Source organism: Pyrus communis, chromosome 16 (genome assembly GCF_963583255.1).
Source record: "Pyrus communis chromosome 16, drPyrComm1.1, whole genome shotgun sequence".
In the NCBI taxonomy this organism is placed as follows: domain Eukaryota; kingdom Viridiplantae; phylum Streptophyta; class Magnoliopsida; order Rosales; family Rosaceae; genus Pyrus; species Pyrus communis.
The window spans coordinates 1,214,710-1,233,688 of NC_084818.1; the positions used below are offsets into that span (position 1 = coordinate 1,214,710).

Below are 18,979 nucleotides of genomic sequence, written 5' to 3' on the forward strand. Positions count from 1 at the left end.
TGTAGCTAATAACTGGGGAGTGGGGACTAATCCACTATAGCTTTATGTAACTTTGGCCATCTCTAGCCAAGAGTTATAAAGTCACATTCAACCTTAAATTTGATAAAATTAGTCTCCAATCAAAGTATTAAGGGGAATTGAGCTAAAAGAATTAAGCTAAATTTGGTCCTAATTTTAATAAAAAATAGAACATGTGTCCAACCAGAATTGGATGTAAGCATCAGTGAAGTTAAATCCTTAAATTGAGTTCTACAGTGAACTCCAAATGCAATGAACTTGAAGTTGAGATTGCCAAATTGCCAAATTGGAAATTAATTTGGATGATGTTTCCAACTTCCAAGAACCAAACAGTCCAGTCCACAAACATCTCAAGAGAGTTTTTTGGCCTGGTGCAATTCACCCTCACTCTCTTGCAAATTGCAATAAATTAATAAACACAAATAGCATATCTTGCAAATTGCAATAAATTAATAAACACAAATAGCATATATCTGCAATTAAAATAATATTTAAAATAGATATTTTAAATAGTAAAAAATAAATATTAAAAAGGGAGCATGATAAAATACAAGGGGACACTGCATTATAAAAATAATTGTGTCCTTTTCTTTAATTTGTCCTTTTCTTTAATTTGTCCTTTACTATATGATATCATCATCACTCTCCCAATATTACCACTCCCCCCACTCAATAATTATTTATATAAATTCTCTCTCCACATTCTCTCTCCCTCCTCCTTCTCAACTTATAAATTGTAATCTCCAAAACCCAAACCAACCTAGACTCATTTTTCCTTCCTTCTTTCTCTCTCTAGAAATTTTTGTCTGCTCTGTTGCAGTCATTTCAGTGTGATTTCTGTTAGCTCTGTTTTCTGGGTTCTCTTTTGAGAATGTATGCAGAAACTGGGCTTTTGTTCCCATATTTCCAGAACTTTTCTCAAGATTTCCAGCAGCTGGAGGAGTTCTGCAGAGGCCAAAAGTCAAATGCTCCAATGGTACCCATATTCTCTCTCTCTCTCTCTCTCTCTCTCTCTCTCTCTACAAACAAATATATGCACTTGTTTGGTTTTTCTCATAGATTTGCATGATCTGCATTGAATTGATTATTCTGAGATGGGTTTTAGCTGAATTAGTATAAAGTCTGTGAATTTGGGTTGCTCTCTTGTGATCTGCTGTGTACTCTGTATGATACCATCAACAACCCTCTAATCTCGAGAAAATGGGGACTATTTATGGATTCATTGTTTGTCAGAACCAAAGAAGCTCAAAGTTCAAGTCTTTGGCATATATTTATGTTCATTGGTTTGATTTTTCACCTAATTCCCTGTTTGGTTGCTGAGAAAACCAGTGGGAAAATGCCAAATTTGGGGAATTAAAGTTAGGAAGTGGGAAAGTGAGAAAATTGTTAATTTCTCTGACTAATTGTAAGTAAAGTTGGAAGATGTAACAATCAAAACAAGGCACAAATGTCAAATTTTAATCATAAATTTCAATCCAAAACACTGTTTATGTGTTTCCAGAAAAAACAAAATTGGAAAAAGAAAAGGAGAATAAAAATATCTTGGTCTGTACAGTCTTGTTTTTATTTCATCAGAGCATGCGATGGAACAGCTGGACTTTGCTTTATGTGCTGGATAAAGAAGGAAAAAGCTTTCTTTTCCTCTAAATGCAATCTGAATGCTAAAAAGGAAAAGACTGACTTTGTTTTTTTCACTTTGGTGGTAAAAAGTAAAAAAGTTGAATCTTCATGGAACTGTAACTTATGTGTTCAAAGAATTACTTTGCAGTAAAATTTGTATGAAACTTTGAGCAGTAGTGATTGCTTTGGTCCCCAACTATTAGTGAGTTTCATAAAGTTGAGAGCTTGCCAACTTTTCCTCTTTCTTTGTTTTGGTCTGAAATTTTAGGTGTTGCCACAATCACTTTGATGTTAGTTTAGGTCTGAAGTTCGGTTCTTTCTTTGTCTAATGCAGAATTGCTTCTCCGAGGCCTCGATGATCTCGGAATATGACCTGGGAGGAGAATGGGATCTGTTCAAAGCTCCAGAGCCTATCATCGAAGAACCGGCCATTGGCCTTGATCCCATGACAGCAGTCATTTCAATGATATCTAGCGGCGAAGATGTCACCTCCTCTCAAGGACTCAAGGTTGCAGACCTTGAATCACTTCAAAGCGAGCAGCTTTTGAATGATGTCTTCTATGACAAGGATCTTTTGGGGAAAGATGCGATAGGAGCACCACTTTCTGAGGCCGTAGATATCAAATTTTCTGTTTTGACAGTGGATGGAAATCATATTCAGGAAAACAAACCGCCTCGCGACGTGTCATTCCAGAAGAGTGTGAGCTCAGGATGTTTAACCTCAATGGACTGGATGCACGGAACTTCAACGAAGGCAAGTTTTCTGGATTTTCCTGGAATGGATTTGAGTGCTTATGGGATTCGTCGAGCATACAGTGAAGGTGATATTAAGGTCAGATATAGTTAGTTTAGTTATTTTATGCTATATATCTTAGGTTTGAAAATATTCATATTCTTACAAGAACTAAAATATTACCTATCTACACAACAACGATTCGGTTGAGAAGAGGTTATGAATTAAAAGGTCATACAAACAATGATTTAAATCCTTCTCTCATAGCCTTTAGACCGTCTATAACGAAATGAACCCCATTCCTTACCATTCTTCGGTCTATTAAACAATGCAATGCCTAAGAGAACTAACCAAACATTTTCCAGCTGAGAGATTGATGCATTTGTGCAACCGATGTCTGTGAATCTCTTGACCCCACGTCTACAAATCTAGGAGTTATTTGGACCGATTGATAATTCATTTATTTGAATTAATCAATAAGCGATTATTGGCTTTGTAACAAAGACTGTTGGACTGAAAAATTTTTAGACATGTCTGGCCATTTCCACAGGATGGGACTAGGTCATTGATACTGAGTTTTTATGACAGACTCTCGGTAACAGTAACACAAGGCTCATCCAGTCCTCCCTAGAGCGGCCCATAGTTATCAGCAACTACAGCAGTGAGGAACGCATGGAAAAGCTTTCAAGATACCGCAACAAGAAGACAAAGAGGAACTTCGGCAGGAAAATCAAGGTAAAATCCTGATCAATGTTGTTTCTGTGGATTCACTTCTATAATACTGTGTAAATAATTGAATGGAAACATAACAGATTGAGATATAGAGCCAAAATTCCTGCATAGCTATGTACTGAAGCAACATTTGCAGCATTTGACAATGATCTTACAAACATTTCACCTTTTCTGATTGACCTTTGTGATTAAACACTCGAGGCTGTTGAAACAGGGTTGGTTGTTCGCTTTATATGAGTGGATGATTTTCAGTCCCGTTTAATAGCTTAGATTAAAAAATGCTGCATTTCCATACTTTAACTATTATAGCATCTCATGTCGATTGAAGCACTTTCTTATATACTTCCAATTTACTGGATTCGGCCCTTGAGCTCATACGTTGCAGTAGGTAGGAAACTGATTAAATGCTTTCGTTTCAGTACGCATGCAGGAAGGCTCTTGCAGACAACCAGCCAAGGATCCGGGGAAGGTTTGCCAAGACCGAAGAATCGTATGCCAAGAGGCTATAACTGTTAACTTATACATATGATAAAATAATGAACGTAGAAATGAAGTAGCCAGGTCAACGATGATGCGATGAAAGAGATGAGATCAGTAGTAGTAGTAGTGTAGTCAGTTTAGGTATTGCTCATCAATAAACTAGACCCCCTAAAATCCTCCTCTGCTAGGTGTTTGATCTCTTATATCATCTGCTGGAATAACAACATCTTCTCTAGACCTACGTATGTACACGGCCAATCTACGAACGGATGTAAATACGTATGTATGTGGAATAATCGGGCCGGGGAAGCAAACAGTTGTACTTGTTCATGTTACATGTTATAAAATGGCAATCTTTTCTAGTCCCTCTCTTCCACTGCTGTAATCTTTTCTTGTGCATGTTATTTGCTAGTGAGAATACAATCCAGTTTGGTTGGTTTCATGTTTTTTGCCCCTTATAAGCATTTACCATTGAATAAAATATTAACTATTGAAGTAATTTGATGGGATTATGTATAGAACCAAAGCAGTTTCCGGTTTAATTTTAGTTTTCTTTTGTATATTTATTAGTGATGGATTGTTACGGTAGATAGAGTCTTTCTCTTCAACCTACTATGCCTTGCGTTCAAATAATATTTCAAACCAAAGAATAACATGGTGAAAAGACAATCTCGAAATGGGGTTTGAGTCATACAGTCTAAATGACCCGAAGATTCTAAACCAAATGAGTAAAGAACCTATAACAAACGAAGAAGATTCTCCCAAATTGTTCTCAAACTTTAAAACTCACAAATTGGCTTTCACTAATTTGCCACTCAAATAAGCCACAAATTTGCTACATACTCGTAATTTCAAGTAGTGAATTCCACCCCAAAACCAAAAAAGAGAAATATTAAGGTCCTATTTACAGTGCATAGGACTTAAATTTCAATAAGCAATGAGAATCTTAATCCTAATTGGAAGTAAATCCAAAATCCTAATAGGTTAGGAAATCAAATACGTACCCTAACAAAATAAGTAAATTATCAAAAATTTATCCATCAAGCACGTAATCTAACTAAAAAGTGCGAAACCCAACCATATAGAACACAAAAAACAAAATAGGAAGTGCGAGAGGATTTCTCTGCCAGTCTTCGATCTATTCGCCAAGAACTTTTTAAACACTAATGCTTTGCTTCTGTTCCATCGATCGTCACTTCCAGATTCGCCTGGGCCTCACAAATGTACTGCAGGCCAGCCCAGATTCGAGGGAGGCCCAAAGCGTGCTGATTCCTGGAGCCCAAAAAAAACTGAAAAAATAAGTGGTCTCTCCTCCGCAGCTTCAACTTCTACCAGTTGGGTTTTCTCCTCAAACCGGAAAATATTCCTAATAGCACCGTACCAATAGGTTTCTCCACTACGAGAAAATCTTCGATCAGACTGCCTAACAACGCGAGTGATTTGATCAATTTTATATCTCATCCGACTTTATATTAGTTTCACTTTTGCAAGAGAACTCAACCCTACCAATGCAAGGACGACGATCCTCGTTAAGTACGGCGAGGTCTGCTGACGGCCGCCCATAGTTCACAACTTCACATGCCACTCATCCAAATAAAATCAGATCGCATCTTAAAAATGGAGGAGAGATCGCGCCGCCATGTCACCACCTCCTTGCTCCGGCCGCTGTCGTCGTGTTGCAACCCTCCTAGTTCTTACCTACCACTCCTAACTATTCAGTTCCAGTTTCTCATACAACTCCATGCAAACCGAACAAGTACGGTCAAAAGTGTGTTCCAAAATTTAACTTCCAAAAACATGGGATAGAGATGGACCCACAAACATAACATAAGCTGCTGCTGTCGAACCTTTTTGGCGTCCAATTTTAGTAACATTTCCTAAAGTCTTGGAACAGAACTCTTCCGGCTCCATCTCTATGTTGAAACACCATAACCACCAAAGCTTCGTGGAAGAAAGAAGTTGCGTACGCCCGTACGGGCGGCGGCGCGAGCCACATTTCTCACAAGGTGGGACTAGAGAATCCTGATATTGTAATGCATGAAACTCTGTATACAAGCAAACACGTGATCCGACTGCTGGACACAAGATTTTCTTCGTGTCTAATCCTTTACTTCGTAAATTGAACCCCAAAAACATTGCTTGGCGATTATCTTGTGCTTGCAGGTTGACGTTGACCTCCCAAAAAATTGAAGTGGGAGGTGGGTGAATCTCTACACGAAATCACCAAACTTTGTTCATATTTTCAAAAACCCATATGTAGAAAAAGGTATGTAGGCTAAAAATTATATTTGTTATTGATACATGAATGTGGAAAAATGGAAGAGAATGCAAATGGAAGAGAATGCTTATGGAAGAGAATGCTTATTTTTTCATTATCATTCTCTACAAGATTACAAGGATATATATAAATGATACAAATGTGTAGGTAGGACAAGGTAGCCGTCCTAGTGTGTAGGTAGGACAAGGTAGGAAGCTGTAGAGGACAAGGTAGCCGTCCTAGTGTGTAGGTAGGACAAGGTAGGACGGCTGTAGGACGGCTTGACGGCTGTAGGACGGCTAGTGTGTAGGTAGAACAAGGTAGGACGGCTTGACGACTGTAGGACGGCTTGACGGCTGTAGGACGGCTTATTCTTCCAATAATAATATTATATACAATTACACAAGGACTCCAACCATATTCCTTATTTGTCTAACACTCCCCCTCAAGTTGGAGAGTGGATGTCAAGAACTCCCAACTTGCGTAACATACCCGAAAACTTTTCTTTCCCAAGAGGTTTGGTAAACAAGTCTGCCAACTGTTGTGCCGTACCCACATGCTTGGTCTCTATTGTGCCATCTACAATTTTATCTCGTATAAAGTGACAATCCATCTCAATGTGACGAGTTCGTTCATGAAAAACAGGATTGGCAGCTATATGTAACGCTGCTTGATTATCACAAAATAAAATGGAATGACCATCCAAAGGAATGTTCAAATCCTTCAACAAAAAACGAAGCCAAACTATCTCGCAACAAGCACCTGCCATGGCCCTATATTCCGCCTCTGCTGAAGAGAGCGAAACGGTTTTCTGTCGTTTCGTCCGCCAAGAAATCAAAGAACCGCCCAAGAATACACAATACCCAGTAGTCGAACGGCGAGTGATAGGGCAACCTGCCCAATCAGAATCACAAAACGCAGTTAACTTGGTCTGGTTGTCAGAACGAAATAATAAACCTTGACCTGGAGTAGCCTTCAAATAACGAACAATACGAAGCGCAGCATCCATATGAGATATCCTTGGCTCGTGCATAAAACGGCTTAGAACATGCACATAATAGGTGATATCCGGCCGAGTGATAATGAGATATATTAACCGACCTACTAATCGTCGATACTTTTCAGGATCCTTGAGAAGTTCTCCTTTATCAGATAATTTTGTGTCATCCATAGGAAAAGCAATGGGTCGTGCTCCCAAAAAACCATAGTCCTTGAGAATCTCTAATGCATACTTGCGTTGAGAAATATAAATCCCTTGTTTGGAACGAGAAACCTCAATACCCAAAAAATATTTTAAATCACCAAGGTCTTTTATCCGAAAATGATCACGGAGAAAAGACTTCAGAGAATTAATGGCACTAGCATCATTGCCTGTAATCACAATATCATCCACATAAATGAGCAAAGCTGTGAAAGAAATACCAGACTTTTTAGTGAACAATGAATAGTCAGCTTTGGATTGTTGAAAACCGGCAGAAATGATGGCACTAGTGAATTTGGCAAACCATTGGCGAGAAGCCTGCTTAAGACCATAAAGTGACTTGTGAATGCGACACACAAGATTCTCCCCCTGTCGCCGAAGACCAGGAGGAGGAGACATATAGATTTCTTCATGTAAGTCACCATGTAAGAAAACATTATTAACATCAAGCTGATGAAGAGACCAAGACTGACTAGCAGCAAGAGCAAGAAGACAACGCACCGTAATCATCTTAGCAGTAGGAGAAAAAGTGTCATGATAATCAATACCTTCAGCCTGAGTGAAGCCTTTAGCAACCAAACGAGCTTTGTAGCGGTCAATAGAGCCGTCGGAATTGTGCTTAAGTTTGTACACCCACTTACAACCAATGGGAATTTTGCCAGGGGGCAAGGAAGTTAAAGTCCAAGTACCATTAACATGTAAAGCTTGAAGCTCCTCAGTCATAGCACGTTGCCAATTGGGGTCAGTGGCAGCCTCGGCAAAGGAGGAAGGCTCCACAGTCCGACTGACAGAGTTAATGTAAGAAAAATGCCTGGGAGAGTAACGGTGATAAGAGAGAAAATTACAAAGTGGATATCGCGTACCTTGTGTAGAACCGGGTTGCGAAGTCGAAGATGGGTGGGATGGCAGAATCACCTGCGAGCAAACGTAGTCTTTTAAATAGGATGGAGGTTTATGGGCACGGGAAGAGGTGCGGGGAAGGGGAGGATTGGTAGGTAGTGGGGGGGTAGGGATGTCCGTGGGTAAAAGGGTGAAAGGTAAGGAAGTAGCGAGGGGGGGGGGGAAGGAGGGGATGCCAAGAGGGCAGGGGCATGGGGATGAACGGGTAATGGGGCAGCAAGGGAATCTGTGGGAGGCGTGGAAGGGGAGGAAGGTGGAGGAGGGTGAGGCGTCGGGGCAGGAAGGGGTGGGTTATATGTAAAGTCCAGAGGGGGTGGGATGGGTAAGGTAGGCGAAGAGGATGGGATAGGAGGGTGAGAAACGGCATAAGGGAAAGTACTTTCGTGAAAGATGACGTCTCGACTAGTGAAAATGCGGTGATTGTCGAGATCGTAAAGGGTATAGGCCTTTTGTCCATGATGATAACCAAGAAAAATGCAACGATAAGCCCGAGGGGAAAATTTGGTGGTGGGAGTGACAGAGGTGGCATATGCTAGACAACCAAAGACGCGGAAGTGGTCATAAGATGAGGTTTTCGAAAAGAGAACCTCAAATGGGGATTTATGATAGAGAAGACGGGTAGGGAGACGATTGATGAGATAAGTAGCGGTAAGAACACATTCCCCCCAAAACTTGATAGGAAGATGAGATTGAAAACAAAGGGCGCGAGCGGTTTCAAGAAGATGACGATGTTTTCTTTCAACAACGCCATTTTGTTGGGGGGGTATAAACACAAGAAGTTTGTAAAAGCACCCCATGATCAGAGAAAAAACTACGAAGAGATAAAAATTCACCACCATTGTCAGTACGAATGCATTGGATGGTAGTGCGGAATTGGGTAGTGACATAAGCAAAAAAATCCTTAATTAATTGTTGAGTGTCGGATTTATGTTTCATGAGGAAGACCCACGTAAAGCGAGAAAAATCATCCACAATGGTTAAGAAATAATTAGCACCAGAAAGAGAAGATTGACGATTCGGGCCCCAAATATCACAATGAATTAAAGCAAAAGGGAAAGTTGATGAAATTGAACTCAAAAGAAAAGGTTGACGAGTTTGTTTTGCCAACGGACAAACATCACAAATATGACTAGAATCAAAAGTGCAATTAAGAGAGCTAGATGCTAAAGCTTGCAAACGAGTGGAGGAGGGGTGACCAAGACGCCTATGCCAGAGGGAGGAGGGGATGGTAATGATGTTGCAGAGAGGTTGACGGGTGGGGAGAGAAGAGGTAAGGGCCACAAGGTAATACAGATCGCCACGTCGCTTACCCACACCAATCATTGCCTTCGAAACCAAGTCCTGCAAAACACACCAAGAAGGAAAGAAGGTTATGGAACACGATAATCCATCTGTAAGTTTACCAACCGATATAAGGTCCACTCGGAAATTAGGGACACATAAAACATCCTTCAAAGTAACTGAGGAATTTAAAGGAAGAGTGCCGGTAAAAGTAATGGGAGCGGAAGCACCACTAGGCAAAGAAATAGGCGGCAAATGTGAAGGAGAACGATTAACCAAACATGAAGCGGAATAAGTAATATGATCCGTAGCACCACTATCAAGAATCCATTGACCATGACGAGAGGTGACAGGTAACAAACCTTGGGCAAAATCAGTAGTGAGCACGGCATTAGCCTGAGGAGGGGTGGTGGTGTCACGTAGAGCAGCTAGAACACGGGAGTGCTGCTCGGCAGAGAGGTCAGGCATGGCAAGCTGCAAGTCATGCAAAATGGGCTGGGTCTCGTGCACTTAGTGGGTCGCTGGAGTAGAAGAGGAGGCGGGGGCCTGGGTGCCTTGCACGTGATGGGCCTGGGTGAAATTATGGGGTCGGGAAGCAGAAAACCGTGGCTACCGGGGAGGACTGGAAGGTGCATGGCTGCGGGAAGAACTGGAAGCAGTGGCACGGCGCGGTGGTCGCCACGGTTGGCCATGGAGGGGATGGCCAACAGGATAACCATGAAGTTTATGGCAGGTGTCTCGGGTATGATAATCAAAATTGCAGTAGGTGCAGTGGAGGGGAGGACGAGCAGAGGAGGGACGGGACGGGCCACGAACAGCCATGGGAACGGCAGAAAAAGCTGCCGAAAAAAAAATTAGGGCTAGGGTTATAAACCTGCTCTGTATACCATGTAGAAAAAGGTATGTAGGCTAAAAATTATATTTGTTATTGATACATGAATGTGGAAAAATGGAAGAGAATGCTTATGGAAGAGAATGCAAATGGAAGAGAATGCTTATTTTTTCATTATCTTTCTCTACAAGATTACAAGGATATATATACATGATACAAATGTGTAGGTAGGACAAGGTAGCCGTCCTAGTGTGTAGGTAGGACAAGGTAGGACGGCTGTAGAGGACAAGGTAGCCGTCCTAGTGTGTAGGTAGGACAAGGTAGGACGGCTTGACGGCTGTAGGACGGCTAGTGTGTAGGTAGAACAAGGTAGGACGGCTGTAGGACGGCTTGACGGCTGTAGGACGGCTTATTCTTCCAATAATAATATTATATACAATTACACAAGGACTCCAACCATATTCCTTATTTGTCTAACACCATCCACCTAAAAGCACGACCAATCTCAAAAAACAAACACCCACCTTTGCAACATAACCCACAATATAAAAATGTTGGAAAAAATATCCTCACCACTCTCTCACGAGCTATCCATCGATTGAACCAAAAAAAAACTTATCGAAAAATACCAATTTACAAATCGAAAAATTTGAAGGAATATGTCAACTTTCATTTGAGCCTAAAAACAAAGAGAGGCCGTCGAGCCTAGTAGTGTAGACTTGGATAACAGATCATTAAAGTGATAAGTTGTCTGCATTAAGTCTAGTTAGATAAGATAATACTGATCTAGGTCTGTTCATTTTGAACAAAATCACACAAAATACTTCTTAAGCTCTCGGGTTAGTAAGATCTCATATCCGCTGTAGTTGGGTAGCCAATCGAAAACAGAGGGAGGCCATGATGCTGTTCAATTTCAGAAACATGTTAGTTTCAACTTTCAACCCAACACCACCACACCAAACCACACTTTATAGCAAATTTTATTTTCTCTGTACCGCAAAAACAATAAATAATTTGAGAGAAGGCCATCTCAGATCCCCATGGCCATCTCCGTCCGCCGACAACTTCAAAGTTATCAATTTTTTTCCTTTTCCAGGGCTCGCAGATGATTAATTTCCAAAGGTTGTACTAAATTCCTAATTAAACATAAGAAAAAAAAATAATAATAATTATTCACAGACGTCGTCGTATTAATATTGACCTGTTAGCAGGGCAACCAACATGAAACTCTTTGAGAGCAAAATACCCAAATTAACCCCACCAAAATGAAATTGGTGGGAAAATTCTAGATTTCCATTGGTGGAGCTTCAAACTATCATACCCCCCAAAAAAGTTGAAGAAATTTAAAAACTGTACCTATGCCTGCCGCCATGCTCCGGTGACCACCACCAAAATCCAACAAACATCAATCGACCAAACAAACCATCGTACTAAAGTTTGCAAAATTTTTGAGTTCGGTCGATTTAACGTTCGACTAACGCGAATCGAAACAAAACGAAAAACATTGAACTTGGATTCGATGCCAACACTTTTGTTTCGGATATAAAGTTCCCAACTTTCTTGGAACACAAAAACGTTGCGACATGTTTTGGCCTCTGCAACGAAATTTTCTAAAACGAAACAACCTCGAATTAAATCTGCAAAAACAATCACGAAAACAAAAGAACACGCCCGATGAATGTTACTATATTACCAGATTGTCCATGACGACCATGCTCTGTCTCTCTCATGACCATGCCAGGAAGAATTGCGCTCTATACGCGTCAGGCGCACGTTAGACACTCTCTCTCTCTCTCTCTCCCCAATATAACGCTTTGGAAAGATAACGCCGACCCCCTTCTCTCTCTCTAACTCCCCGCTTCCTCTCTCTCTCTCTCGCCCTCTAAAAAGAGAAAAATTTCCAGGTCTCGAATTTTACTGTTTTCCTTCGGCTGCTTAACATAATTACACTACAATTACAACAATTTGATTTTCTCTCTCTTCTGTCTCTCTTTTCATATCTCTCTGCGCTCTGAAGCAGTTGGGAAGAAACTTCCTGGATAGATCGATCCCTATTTCCCAATCCAACTTTTTTCTTCTCAATTTCGATCCTTTTCGTCTAATTCTCGAGCATTCTTTCTGCTCTGTTTCTCTCCCAATTTTCTGTTTGTTTCCAGAGAAAACAAAAAAATTTCTGTAGCGGGAATCGTTTCAATTATTCTGTTTGGGGAAACCCAATTGGGAATTAGGGTTTATAGGAGATTTGGGAATTGGGTTTTTGATGAAATCAAAAGGGTTTTGTGGGTGTTAATATTGAAGTGAAAATATATAGTCTTTTGGGTTTATGGGATTCATCGATTCGTGGGGCCTCTGAATTTTGCATTTTTTGATACAATGATTATCAAGAAGAATCTCAAATCCCAAATGCCGAGTCTGAAACGGTGCAAACTCGGCGAGTCACCGGGTGAGGACGACGATAACTCGGGCAGGAAGAAGAGGAAGACTAATGGGTATTATCCTCTCAGTCTGCTTGGCGAGGTCGCAGCCAGTATTATCCCCGTCAGCCTCCACGGCCTGCTCGGCTCGATCAGTGCCGCCGAGCCGGGGTTCTCTGCTTCGTGGTGCACCAAAGTCTCCTGCTCCCCCGAGGATGAGTCGAAATCGAAGAACAGAGAGTCAGCCACCACAGCGAAGACGGAGGTTTCACGGCCGCCGCTGGTGAGGACGTCGCGGGGCCGAGTTCAGGTACTTCCTTCTCGGTTTAATGATTCGGTAATTGAGAATTGGAAGAAAGAAAGTAAGACTAGTTTAAGAGATTATAATGTAGATGAGGAGATTGAATGTAAAAAGGAGAAACCTAGCTTTAAAGCGCAGAAATTAGTTAGCCAAAATACGAAAAAGATGCGAAATGTGGATAGAATTGGATATAACAGTAAGAAGTATTCGGCTTTGTATGAAGAAGATGAAGAGGAGGAAGTTGAGGGGAGTGTGCCATTTAAGAGTTTCGACATTAGGAAGTATTCAAGCTCACCAAGCACACTCTCGTCAATGCATGAGCAATTGGGTGACGATGACAAGTGTGTAGTTGTGGAAATAGATGAAGGAAATGGTTTAGTGGAGACAGTGAGGGCTGCAAAGGAGAATGGTGAGAGGAAAGATGGCTTGTATGGACCCGAAGACTTCTATTCAGGCGATATAGTGTGGGCAATGCCAGGGAAAAAGGAGCCTTTCTGGCCTGCGATTGTCATTGATCCAATGTCGCAAGCGCCTGAGCTTGTTTTGAGGTCTTGCATACCCGATGCAGCTTGTGTGATGTTCTTTGGATACTCTGGGAATGGGAATCAACGGGTATGAATTACTTTCTGTACGGAGTTCATCTGTTTTTATGAACTTGTGATGTTTTCATGTTTGGAAGAGTGTGGCATTTTGTTATAAGATTTCGTATCATCTTGAGCAGGATTATGCTTGGGTTGAACGTGGGAAGATTTTTCCCTTTATGGACTATGTGGACAGGTGTGTGGCTATTGTTGTTTCATAAATTTTTGAATTGCAATGTAGTAACCGCTTTGTCATTATGTAACATTTTGCTTGATGTAGGTTCCAGGAGCAGCCTGAATTGAACAACTGCGAGCCCTTTGAATTCCAGATGGCAATTGAGGAGGCATTTTTGGTGGAACAAGGGTTTACAGAAAAGTTGATAGCGGATATAAATATGGCAGCAATGTATGATGACTCTGTACAGAGAGGGGTTCAAGAGGCTACCGGTTCAAACCATGACCTGGACCAGGCAAGTTCTCTTAGAGCATTGTTTCCTGTCTTTTAAATTGTGTAGTTTCTAGGACACAATATTGAACATTGAATTTCTCAAACACCATCCAAAAATTAATTCAAACAGTTTTGATATCATCAGAACGGGGTTGTTAATGGAAGTTTGGCTATTGCTTTGCTTAGTTATTGAGAAGTTTACAGAACTGTGCTTCTTTGCTTGGCTATCCAGTGTAAATATACCTTAGGTTCAAACTATATTCTTTCCTTATTTCTCTCAGCTGTTGAAAAAGGGGAGGTTTTTGCTGCAATAGTAGACACTTATCTTTTTTATTTCCAATGTATTGAATTTGGTTTCTTTGAGCAGGATGTATATGGGAAGAAGAAAGACATACGACCCTGTGAAGGCTGCGGCTTGTACGTTCCTTTTAAAATGATAAACAAAATGAAGGATCCAACTCCCGGAGGCCAATATCTTTGTAAACTGTGTGCTAGGGTTAGTATGACCTACCTTGTGTTAGGTGTTATTTATTGGTTTTAAATTCAGTTCTTAATAAAAGTAAAAGAAGGTTTTCTCTGCGTTCCGGATATTGTGCATTGTTGACAATACTTGCATCATTCTTATTGCAGTTAGTGAAATCGAAACATTATTGTGGGATATGCAAGAAGATTTGGAATGATTCAGACAGTGGCAGTTGGGTGAGGAAACCTACAAACTATGCTTGGCTTGTGATTTGTACTTCCTATTTTTAGAGTGCAGTTCTTTGTCAATTTATTGTTATATATTTCCTTTGGGAGTAGGTCCGATGTGATGGTTGTAAAGTGTGGGTGCATGCTGAATGTGACAAAATTTCCAGTAACGTTTTTAAGGTCCGTCTATTATATTAAATTACCCAACTTCGTTGTTTTTCTCATTCATAATTAGTTTAAAGAGATTCTAGACTTCCCTGACTGTGTTATTACCTTTTTGAAGAACTTGGGAGGCACTGATTACTACTGCCCTACGTGCAAAGTCAAGTTTAATTTTGAATTATCAGATTCTGAAAGGGGGCAACCAAACGCAAAGTAAGTTTATCCAAATTTTAATTTTATGAGTGAATTGGGTTTATTATTTCACCGACTTGTCCCTATTGATTATAGAATTTCTGATGCAGATGGAGTAAAAATAATGGTCAATTGGTGCTGCCTAACAAGGTTACTGTTGTCTGCAACTGCGTGGAAGGCATTTATTTTCCAAGTCTTCACTCGTAAGCATAAGAATGAATGGTTTTCCATTTTTCTTAGGATTTATAATTGATGTTAGTCTTGGTGGTTAAATTCATATTACTTAACCGTTAATTTTTTTTGCCTTAATAAGTCAATTTGATTATTACTTTGGTTTGACATCTGAAATTTTTTTATTCATATACATTTTCTTTCTTATGTTTCAGTGTCGTGTGCAAGTGTGGATTCTGTGGGGCAGAAAAGCAAGCACTTAGTGAATGGGAGCGACACACAGGTTCCAAATCGAGAAATTGGAGGACTAGTGTCAGAGTGAAAGGTTCCTTACTGCCACTGGAACAATGGGTACTATTCTTTGAGTTTACTCCCCATTGTTTAATAGTATGCCTATGGCCTCTCAATTTGGGAATCATACTCATATTGCAATCCCGCTTGACTTTGCAGATGTTGCAGTTAGCAGAGTATCATGAAAATGCTCTTGTGTCTTCTAAACCCCCTAAACGGCCTTCTATTAAAGAACGAAAGCAGAAGTTGCTTACTTTTTTGCAAGGTATGTTTGTTTTCTATATTTGTGCATATAATTCTACATTTGATGTAAACTAACTGCATTTATTTGATTACTATTACAGAAAAGTATGAACCTGTTCATGCCAAGTGGACAACAGAACGATGCGCTGTATGTAGATGGGTTGAAGATTGGGACTATAACAAAATCATCATCTGCAATAGGTATCATCAATAGAGTTCATTAGTTATCATTGTCAAATCAGTGATGTTGGAGGACCAACTGTGCGATGCCCCTTAGAGACTCCCATGGGTTATAAAGGCATGAAAACCAGGAAATGTTTAATGTTTCTTTTTTATCAGATGTCAGATAGCCGTCCATCAAGAATGCTATGGAGCAAGAAATGTTCGAGATTTCACTTCGTGGGTCTGCAAAGCATGTGAAACACCCAAAGTCAAGCAAGAATGTTGTCTCTGTCCTGTCAAAGGCAAGTTTCTAGCTAGAGTGGATTTGTTGAGTCATACACTGTCATGTCATCAGGTTTCACTTAGCTGTTGTGATCTCATGTCTTTGATCTGATCTTGCTTATCTACTTTTTCCCTGCAGGAGGTGCGTTAAAGCCAACTGATATTGACGGATTGTGGGTTCATATTACATGTGCTTGGTTCAGACCTGAAGTCTCTTTTGCAAGTGATGAAAAGATGGAGCCTGCTCTTGGCATCTTGAGTATTCCATCAAATTCTTTTGTGAAGGTGGGTTCTTTGTTCTCGTATATTGTTTTTCGGCTATTCCATTTCAAACTCAGGATAAGGTTACTGTTTTTTGGCTATTCCAATTCAAACTCAGGATAAGGTTACTATACATTACATCTAATCATATGATTGAAATTGACATTGTTCTTTCGAAGACTTCTATTCTTAAATGTAACAACATGGTAATGTAAAAAAAGTGACACCTGACCCTTCCTATCTACAATTAGTGAATAAAGAACTGAGTTGTGCGATAACTTTGACATAGTGGATCTAGAAATGTTCCAGAATGCATTGTGTCATTGGTTGCGAGTCTAGTTTGTTCTTTTAATTTTATCTTACAGATTGAACCCTGAAATATTTAGAGGATGCAATCTAAGGGTTTTTGGGTTGTTCACATCTGCTTCAGATTTGCGTTATTTGTAAGCAAATTCACGGTTCATGCACGCAATGTTGCAAGTGTTCCACTTATTACCATGCAATGTGTGCCTCAAGGGCAGGTTATCGCATGGAGGTGAGTATCTTATTGCTTTTTGTTTGTTCTCATTATATTCATATCTATGGCACCTTCTCATTATGAATCAGATTACTCGTATATCTGGTGATATGTAATTGCATTTGTATGTGCATTCTTAATATGCAGTTGCATTGTTTGGAGAAAAATGGAAAACAGACCACAAAAATGGTTTCTTATTGTGCTTACCACAGGTGTGGGTTCTCATATTGTCTTATGTCCATTTGCTCCCAAATTGTTGGTTTTCTTGTACATATGTAAGTTTCTCCCAACTCTTCTGTTTTTCAATGTTCGTGCAGGGCTCCAAATCCAGATACGGTTTTAATCATACAGACTCCTCTAGGTGTGTTTTCAGCGAAAAGCCTTCTCCAAAATAAGAAGCCTGGTTCAAGGTTAATTTCATCTAATAGAACAAAGCTTGAAGAGGTTTTGACAGTTGAAATGATGGAGCCTGAGTCCGAGCCCGAGCCATTATCTGCTGCAAGATGCCGGGTGTACAATAGATTGAAAAATAATAAGAAGGTATTCTACCTTGATGCCTAGTTATCTGTCCATACACATTATAGTGATCCTCAGTTGACATAAACGGTTAGATTGTTGAATTATTAGATATGTAATTAGCCTGATCTTTTCTCACTGTTTTTTTTTCTCTGATTCTAGAGAGCAGAAGAAGAAACCGTTGCCCAACATGTGAAGGGACTTTCCCATCATCCCTTGGAAGCAATTCGAAGTTTGAACACATTCAGAGTAACTTTTTTGCCTTTTCAGAGTTTGATGAAATAGTATTTCCCCTTTTATATGGGATTTAAAATAAACTAATCTCAAATTGACCTTTTTTTTTTTTTTTTTTTCAATAGGTAGTAGAGGATCGTCCAACTTTTTCATCTTTTAGGGAACGGCTACAACATTTACAGGCAAGTATCGTCCTCATTTCCCATTCAATATTCAATGTTCGATTTTCTTACTATATGTGCATGAATGCAGAGAACAGAACATGATCGTGTTTGCTTTGGTAAATCTGGGATACATGGCTGGGGTCTCTTTGCCCGTAGAGACATACAAGAAGGAGAAATGGTATATGGAATTTGAACGTTGTCTTTTCAAATCATTTCCCTTCATTAAGTGTAAAAGCTCTTGTATCTTGAGAAGTTAATCCACTATGTTGAAAACAGAATGTACTAAGAAGCATACGTCTGTTTCAGGTTCTTGAATATCGTGGTGAACAGGTGAGACGTAGTGTTGCAGATCTTAGGGAGACACGGTATAGATCAGAAGGCAAAGACTGTTATGTGAGTTGAATTCTTTTCAAGTGGTGTAATTATTACCTTCAAAATTGGCTCTATTTATCTCTCATGCCCCGTGTTTCCCAAGTTCTGTTTCCAGCTAGAATTTCAGCTCTTAAATGCTTTGCATTCCTTTTTCTTTCCGTTTTTGCTTGTTTTCTCATGGCTCATGTTTACTCTGCAGTTGTTTAAGATCAGTGAAGAAGTGGTTGTAGATGCCACTGATAAAGGAAATATAGCACGCCTGATCAACCATTCGGTAAGTCATTCTGATAAATGTTAGGGTGCTGTCCGTACATGATTTGCTCCTCCACCGTTCTTCAATAGATTCAATCATCTACTTGTTGTCAGTTTGTTTCCGTGACTTGTCTTTACGGATTTATTGTTGTTGCCTATCTTTACTACAGTGCATGCCGAATTGCTATGCGAGGATCATGAGTGTGGGTGATGAAGAAAGCCGGATTGTACTTATTGCAAAGGCTGATGTAACTTGCGGCGATGAGCTAACGTATGTATCTCTCTCACACTCTCTCTCTCTCTCTCTCTCACCGTCTCTCAGTTCTTTACGAGGAAGCTATTAGCTTAACGCTGCTGCATATTCCGTTGTTGCCTCTGGCAGGTACGATTACTTGTTTGATCCTAACGAGCCTGACGAATTCAAAGTCCCGTGTCTATGTAAAGCTCCCAACTGTCGGAAATTCATGAATTAGTAGGATGATGGATATATACGCCCTCACTTGCACAGCCATTGTTTCACCGCAAGGAACAACTAACCCTCCAGTCCATATACCAAATTTGTAATTTTGCCAAGGTAAAAAAAAAAAAAAAAGAGCAGAAAAAAGGAATATTGTATTTTAATTTTAATTTTTCTTTGGACAAACTTCTTAGCTCAATAAAACTATAAAAGCT

General features: G+C 40.0%; 2 protein-coding genes across 4 annotated transcripts; both read left to right on the forward strand.

Moving 5' to 3' along the window:
* The first annotated feature begins 725 nt into the window (after window positions 1-725).
* Window positions 726-3,942, forward strand: LOC137720894 (uncharacterized). 3 transcript variants are annotated; one of them, XR_011066593.1, is made up of 4 exons: window positions 726-994; window positions 1,973-2,470; window positions 2,922-3,106; window positions 3,523-3,942. XR_011066593.1 is itself a non-coding variant. In XM_068460016.1 (4 exons), exons 1-4 carry the CDS (start codon window positions 890-892, stop codon window positions 3,610-3,612), a joined length of 762 nt encoding a protein of 253 aa, XP_068316117.1. In that variant the 5' UTR covers window positions 726-889; the 3' UTR covers window positions 3,613-3,942. The 3 variants fall into 3 exon arrangements, 2 of the variants coding, with proteins under 2 accessions (XP_068316117.1, XP_068316116.1); XM_068460016.1 differs by having other exon boundaries at window positions 1,973-2,392; window positions 2,960-3,106; XM_068460015.1 differs by having other exon boundaries at window positions 727-994; window positions 2,960-3,106.
* Window positions 3,943-11,884: 7,942 nt separating this feature from the next.
* LOC137720914 (histone-lysine N-methyltransferase ATX4-like) lies at window positions 11,885-18,831 on the forward strand. Its single transcript, XM_068460035.1, has 23 exons — window positions 11,885-13,381; window positions 13,491-13,546; window positions 13,631-13,820; window positions 14,166-14,294; window positions 14,429-14,497; window positions 14,600-14,668; window positions 14,772-14,863; window positions 14,953-15,045; window positions 15,229-15,364; window positions 15,464-15,569; window positions 15,649-15,748; window positions 15,887-16,011; window positions 16,131-16,276; window positions 16,683-16,787; window positions 16,917-16,981; window positions 17,087-17,309; window positions 17,448-17,534; window positions 17,645-17,701; window positions 17,772-17,861; window positions 17,990-18,076; window positions 18,255-18,329; window positions 18,478-18,578; window positions 18,690-18,831. Exons 1-23 carry the CDS (start codon window positions 12,428-12,430, stop codon window positions 18,778-18,780), a joined length of 3,246 nt encoding a protein of 1,081 aa, XP_068316136.1. The 5' UTR covers window positions 11,885-12,427; the 3' UTR covers window positions 18,781-18,831.
* Window positions 18,832-18,979: the final 148 nt, after the last annotated feature.